The sequence below is a fragment of the Mucor mucedo genome, assembly GCF_025094135.1.
Source record: "Mucor mucedo strain NRRL 3635 chromosome Unknown EV154scaffold_18, whole genome shotgun sequence".
Lineage (NCBI taxonomy): Eukaryota > Fungi > Mucoromycota > Mucoromycetes > Mucorales > Mucoraceae > Mucor > Mucor mucedo.
Window position 1 is genome coordinate 201,057 of NW_026252302.1, and position 7,973 is coordinate 209,029.

At 38.3% G+C, this 7,973-nt stretch overlaps 1 protein-coding gene across 1 annotated transcript; it reads right to left on the reverse strand.

The window, feature by feature from the left end:
- Positions 1 to 3,255: 3,255 nt before the first annotated feature.
- On the reverse strand, positions 3,256 to 5,030 carry EV154DRAFT_499125 (uncharacterized protein; the record flags this gene model as incomplete). Its single annotated transcript, XM_051600440.1, has 1 exon — positions 3,256 to 5,030. A coding segment is annotated over one exon (1,775 nt), but the record flags the coding sequence as incomplete, so codon positions are not given.
- Positions 5,031 to 7,973: the final 2,943 nt, after the last annotated feature.

Here is a 7,973-nt window from a genome sequence, read left to right on the forward strand (position 1 = left end):
CCTAGTTACACAACTCTTACATTGTCCCCCTTATAAAAGGACTTTCTAAACTATACTAATAAACGCTCTATATAATATCTAATTCAAACTTTATAGATGTCTTTAATGTTTGCAGTTGTTGTCTTGATAATTCTTCTTTTGGCTTTTGAGTTATCAATCAGTTCTAATAAAAAGGCATCACCATTTTTGTTGGTTTCCTTTACTATCCTCCACGGGCCGGAAAATTTAGGTTCACTAAATTTCCAATTATCTTTCATCTTGATTTTGATAACTTCGTCCCCAACAACAAATTTCCCTTTTTCTTTTCTGTTTCGGTTGTAATATTTCTGCTGATTTTCTTGGCTTTTTTGAATATTAATTTTGATATCCTCATGAATGATAGGAATATAGTGATTTAAGTATGCGATCCATTCTTCAGCCTGATAACCCTTTGATGATAATCTTGGAAAATCTTCTAATGCTGGCAGTACCGCTTGACGACCAAACATAGCTTGAAAAGGAGTATATCCGGTTGATTTCTGTACTGAAGTATTAATACTAAACGTGACAAAAGGTAAATATAAATCCCATGCTTGTGGATTTGCTTCGCAATATAGTGATAGAGATGCTTTGATGGTACGATTCATTCTTTCAATTAATCCATCGGATTGCGGATGTTCTACACTTGTATCGACCTTCTTGATACCCATACGCTGACACACTGTTTTCATAGCTTCAGATATAAAGTTTTTACCATTATCTGTTATCCATTGGCCAGGTTTTCCAAATACAAGGATGACCGAGAAAATTAAGACATCGGCGACCGATTTGGTATCAAACGATTCCAATGCTGCAGTTACTGTCCATTTTGTAAAATAGTCCATGAGTACTAACAGGTATCTCTTTCCTGATGTTGATTCTGGCAGAATCGCAATATCTGCAGCCCATTTCTCCATAGGGTAACCTACTTCAATGCTCGTCATCTTCTTGTACTTGTGTGTGGGTGTTTTGAACATCTTGCACTTCTGACAATTCTTAATAAACTCCAAAACATCGCTTCGCATGTTCCACCACCAACCATTAGCTTGAGCTTTGGCAAGCGTCTTGTCCCTACCCATATGTCCACTTGAGGGGTTACAATGTATTGCCTCTAGGAATTTTGGGACCATTGTTCTAGGGATGACCAGCACTTTCGGCTTGTTCTTCTTGGCGTGGCATAACACTCCACCGTTGATTACAAATGGTAATTCAATAGGTGTATCTTGATCCAATATTGCCTTAATTTTTGGGTCTTCGTGTTGTTGTGCTTGAAGTTGATCGGCCGGAGATTCGTTTTGTTGATTTACCGATCCCACATATCCGCCTTCCTCATTCGTCACCCGGATTCGGGATAATGCGTCGGCATCGAGATGTTCACTACCTTTTCTATGAAACAGGTTGAATTCATAACACCAAATGTCAACAATCCAACGAGCGATACGACCTTTAGGATCTTTGGTGGCTAGAATCGACTTCAGTGCAGCATGATCAGTGTAAATGTTCAGCGTGGCTCCATGGACATAACAATGAAAATATTTCAAAGACCAGACAACAGCATAGCATTCCTTTTCCGTTGTGGTGTAGTTTTGCTGAGCAGCATTCAAAGTGGAACTTGCAAAAGCAATCGGACGACCTTGTTGGACTAAGCACGCCCCCACAGCAAAATTACTCCCATCGCAATGCAAATCGTACGGCAAGTTGACTTGTGGATAAGCTAACTCCGGTAGTTTGATCAGTCGATCTTTCAGCTGTTGAAATACTTTATTACGCTTGTCAGTAAAATCCCACGGAACATTTTTCTTCAATAGTTGGTATAGTGGGGCGGCCATTTCTGCCAAATTGTCAATGAATTTGTGGTAAAAGGTACAAATACCTAAAAACTGCTGTAATTCCTTTACATTGGATGGTTGAGGCCAATTCTGTATGGGTAGTGTTTTGACAGGATTACTTCGAACACCAGTTGCAGATACTATGAATCCAAGGAATTTCAGTTCTGGCACCAAAAATTGACATTTCTTGAGGTTTATCTTCAAGTTCCAGTGAGCTAAAATTCTTAAAACTTCTTGAACTTGACGGATGTTTTCTTCTCGTGAGGTCGAAAAGATTAAAATATCATCTAGATAAATAATAGTGAATTCTGTTACGCTTTGTAATAATGTATTCAAAAAGCGAGCAAACGTAGCAGGACTATTTGTCAAACCAAACGCCAAACAGTTATACTCGTATAGTCCACTGCTTGTTCGAAACGCTGTCTTGCATTTATCCTTTTCAGCAATCGATAGTTGCCAATAAGCCGATTTAAGGTCGATACTAGTAAAACACGTAGCCCCTCCTAACCGGTCCAGAAGCTCTTCCATTCGTGGTAACGGGTACTTATCCTTCTTGGTAATAGCATTCAACGGTCTGAAATTCGTACAAAAACGAGTACTTCCATCAGGTTTTGGCACTACTACCGGGTTGGAACTCCATGGTGAGTTACTTTTTCTAATAACGTTCATCTCTAGCATCTTCTTGACATCTGCTTCAATTGCTTCGTTTTCTTTTGGCGAATAACGTCTACTTCGAGATACAATTGGGTTACTATCGCCTGTGTCAATGTGATGAACAATTGGTGCATTCGTGATACTTTGGATATTGGTTTCATTGTAAAGGTCAGGATATAGAAGTAAAATGTTCGTAATTTCACCTGGTATTCCCTCAAATTCGTTACCAGTAGTTTGTGTGTTGACCGATACACTTGATCGTGGGATTAGTTGTTTATACAGCGGGTCCAAAAGTAATCCCATCTGTAATAACCAGTCCATACCCAAGATAGTTGTCAAGTTCTGCGTATTTACAACACGTAAAAAGAATCCACCTAAGTCCATACCTTGAATTGAACATGGCATCCACACGGCTTGTTTCGATAATCCACTTGATCCATTACCGTAAATAATTCTCAAGGGTGCTGCTTCACTGAACTGCAATGATAGTCGTTCGGCTTCTTTTTGCGTGATGGTACTGATATTAGCACCTGTATCAATCAGAACATTTGTTTTCATTTTATCACCAGATGGACTTGTTGATGTTGTGGCTTCCAAAACAAAATTGGTTACATCGGACATACCTCCTGCGATACTTGGGATGAGGTTGTCATTTCGAAGTGGGTCCAAACTTTCTTGATTATTTTGATGTAAAAAATAAAAATAATTATCAGTAATATCTATGTCTAGTTCATCACTCTCATCCGTAATTGGACTAATATCCTTACTCGCTATGGGAACGGCTTGTTGAGCATGTGATGATTTAGTAGGCTCTTTCGATTTTTTCTTGGAATGGTGACTCTTGTCCTTCTTATTATCTTGCTTCTCCTTAGCCATAGCCTTGGCATCCCGAAGTACGAAACAATCTTTCATTACGTGATTAGATTTATCGCACACATGACATTTCAAACCTGAAGAGTTCTTGTCCTTGTGATTGGACGAGCGATGACGATATTGCGCATTTACGTCGACATCCATCATATCTACCCCGTTTTCTGAAGTCATTGGAGCCCAGTCGACCTTAGTAGTTGGAGCTGTTCTATGAGCTGATGATCCATTCTTGTACAAAAGGCCTTGTTCCAATTCAATAGCTACATTCACGGCCTCCACCAAAGAAGATGGTCTAGTGGACATTACCGTATCAGCGACCTTGGAATCTACCGCGGAGTAAAAGAAACTAAGTTTCAATTCTTCATTGCCCTGTGCGACAGTCGAAATCAAATTCATGATACGTGGGCCAAAAGTAGCCATGGATTCCTTGTTCTGTGCTAAGGTTTTGAGGGTAGCAATGGATCGAGCCATCGAAGCCTTAGATCCACCATAAAACTTTTCAAATGCGATTATCAACGCTTCAAAGTTTTTGGTGACTGTGTCCGGTTGTGCTTCCCACCACGAGTTTGCGTGACCCTGCATAGCCATTATAAACTCAGCTAAGCATTCCTCATTGTTATATTGATGATATAAAATTACTTTACGAAATTGTGATAGCCATTCTTGTGAAGTAGGCTTATTCGTGCCGTAAAAAGCTGGTGTCGGGTGTTTGTTACGCGATTGCGTGTTTCTAACCACTGATGCCCGACCTGTGTTGACACGATTGGCTGATGCCATTGTTGCCAGATGTCTTGCTTGTGATACCACCGATGGTGTAGCTGAACCTACGGATTGGTTATCCCAACTGTTGTTGACAGATTCGAATCTCTCTGATTTAACATCCTCCTCCATGCGTGAACCATGCGTACTGATAGAATGTTGTTCCAGGTGTGAAGATTCGTTACCTCGGTGATATTCCCCTACAATTTTTTCCTTCGAGAATGGTGTTGATGCTTGTGTAGCCCTTTCAATATCCGTTCTGGTTACAATTGCGTCTTCAGTAATAGGAAATCCAAGCTTGATTTGTTCATTAAGCTTTCGATTTTCAGCTCTCAATGTATCACAAGTGAGCTGAAGGTTATCAACTTCCCGATTCAGACCTTCTGCACGTTCATACAGATCTTCACTACGAGTAGTCATTTCTTTAAGTTGAGTCTCCAAAAGTACGATGGTTGCCTCATTTCGATTTTGCTGTTGGTGAGCTATTTCCAATGAATGTTGCAATTTCGAAACTCTATCTTCCAATTTTTCGGTTCTTTCATCAATTTTTGTGGTCAGTTGCTCATAAAACTCTTTTTGTTGAGCAAGTTGCCTATCATAAAATATTTTAAGATTTTCAAATTGTTGAAGATGGGTGGTTTCCAGTCGACTTTCTCTTCCTTCCACTTCCTTTCGCATACTGTCAATTTGTGTCTGATGGTTCATGTTAGACTGACGTAATTGTTCGACACTGGATAAACGTAATGCATCCATTTCATGATCAAATTGCATCTTTAATTGTTGTGCTTGATACTGAATGTGTTGAATCTCGGCGTCGTTACTTCTTTCGGTAGCTACGATCTGATTATAATCGAGGCTCCATGGATTATGAGGTTGATCCCCTCCATTAGAATAAGACATGATCGACAAGAATTAACAGTAAGCTGATTTTATTTGATTATTATCAAGGTTGTTTTTAAGACAATAAACGCTATTTAAGCTACTCCACCAATGTAAGAGGTAGCGGAATAAGATAGGTTATAAACTGAGTTTTATTATTATGTGCTTGGTCTAGGTATAAGTACCTAGTACCTAGTTACACAACTCTTACAATGATGTTACACTATGGTTATCTCAATGTCCAGAATGCCAATTACACTCTCGAAAGGAATCAAATATTCACCATGCTCCAATGAAGCCGTTAGAAGTACCTCCTCCTTTTCATCGATGGCATATCGATTTTATAGGCGAACTTCCAACAACAAAAAATGGTAATCGATGGATTATAATGGCAGTAGATTATAGTACCAATTGGCCAATTGCTCGAGCTCTCCAAAATGCAACGGCTGATGAAATTGTCAAATTTCTATATGAAGAGATAGTTATGCGATTTTCCTGTCCAGTCGAATTGGTGAGTGATCGCGGAGCTAACTTTATGTCCAAGATTCTCAACCAGTATATGAAGAAGATCAAATCCAAGCATATCTTTACCAGCGCCTTTCATCCACGCACCAACTCTAAGTGTGAAAGACTGAATCAAACATTTAAACACATGATCACCAAGTACGTCAAAGGTGAAGTACATAGTTGGGACGAATTTGTAGATACAGCTCTTTTTTCTTGTCGGATCCGAAAACATGCCACTACAGGTCTCAGCCCATTCTTCATGACTTATGGCATCGATCCTGTCCTTCCAGGTGATGCAAAACGGCCATTTATGGAACCTATGACGGAAGAAGATCCAGAATTGATAGCGGAGGATACTTTATCACGCATCAGGATTCTAAGAGAGGAACGATTCCAAGCGCAAGAAAAAATGAAACTGCAGGCTGAAAAAGATAAAGCCAATTGGGACCAAAAAATGAAAAGTAGTTTGGCTCAAGAATTTCAAATTGATGATTATGTGATGTTAAGGCATGAAAACAAGAAAGGACTAGAATTTAACTGGATGGGCCCGTACAAAGTATTGAAAAAGAATCTCGATTACAATACATACCAAATCCAAGAGGTGGATGGAAAAGTATATTCATCATGGGTCCACACGGATAGACTCCATATAGTAAAATACGACGGCAAACCTATTGATAAAGCCTGGTATATACCTCGAATAGCCCGAGCAAAAGACAAATCGTAAAAAAAAAAAAAAAATTTACTATGGAGCTTATTTGGGAAGGGGGTGTTGTCGGAGTACAAACCATATTAATATATATTTCATAATTCTACAAAACAATAAAGATCATCTTTTATCTACTACTCTACTTTTATATATATCTTACACAACTTAAGATCAGACCCGACAATAACATACCTGGGGGTTACTCAGACCTTTGGATCCTTCATTGATTGGATATTGAATTTACAAATTGATATTCAGCAGCCAATATATTTCTGATCCAAAGGCTGTTATTAAACATATCGGCCAATACATTTTGAATCCAAAGGCTGTAATTCAAAATTCTGTAGTTGTCCTTCATATTCCCATTTATGGTTTTAATGTTTGTGTGTATAATGCCGCATGCAGATCATAAAGTATGAAGCTTTGATGTTAAAAATTTAGTATAAACTATTGATCATATTTAATAAATTGTCTGTGCAATGGATGGTTAATAAATTCACGAGCTAATGCACAGTTTGCAAACTTTAATAAGAAATATGGCATTAGGAATAATCCCCAATATGGAATCTTTATGGGATATATTGTAAAGAAGCTTAACATATGCTTTTCTTTCTTTTACCAGTTACTTTTAAATTTACTTATGGTTAAACAATCCAATAAAAACAAAGTTAACAAGAACAAAGGAAAATCTGTGGACAGACAAAGTGCAACGCCTGGAACACAGAATTCAATCACAAGTTTTTTCAGCAGTGGTTCCAATTCTACAGTCCCTGGTCCTTCTCAACAAAATGAGTTATACTACGACGATCAAGACGTAAGTCCTTTTTGTATTTAGCAATTTTTTGTATTAATCCTTCGTTCTTTTAATGACTAAAGTGTACTATGGAACAAGTTGAAATGCCTGCACCCATTGCTGACGATTTGTTTGAGATCTCCAACCCTGATAACAATGGCCCTTTATTGAAGGACCAAATTTCAATTGAAAGTGATTCAGAAGAAGATGATGGTACTGATGCTAAATTAGAAAGCGAACAATTTCAAGACAGTATTGAAAAAAACAGTGTTTTATTCAAGTATTTCGAAAAGGTGCAATCTGATTTGACAAAATCAGCTATCCCACCCCCATATTTGGCAAAAACTTTTTGGATCCGTCCCATGGATACTTACTTTGCATTACAACAAAGAACCCCTCTCAACGAATTGTATAAACCTGACATATTTTTATGGCAACCCCATCATCTTTTAGAAAACGGGTTTAGTGATCTTAAATGCACGTCCGATCATTGTTCTGGAAAGATTGGGTCTAAGGGTTATTATAAAGATCCACATGCTAGACGTGCTGTCGGTATCACAAGGTATTTGTTGCATAATAAAATCATTACTTCTATTTAAATATACTAACAATATATATACCCTTATACTTAAGATGTTTTTACATCATGTCATACAGATATTCGTGTTATGGATGCAAGAAATCGTTTAGCGCTCATGACCCAGAATTTGTTAAACAGCTTCCTATTGCTTTACAAGAAGCTTTTCCCGCAATTTTAACTCACAAAGGAGCTGTATCTCGCCAGGTTGCTGATCTCCTTCGACCTTGTGTCCAAAACTCGGTGGGTCCAAAGCGTTTCTCAAAAATTATCAGGGAGCTACATATGCTTGAGCATGACAGATTGGAGCTGGTTTATCTGAATAGCATGCTCCTTAGAAAAGAAAAAGAAAGTAAAGGTGTTTCTGCATTTTTTTCT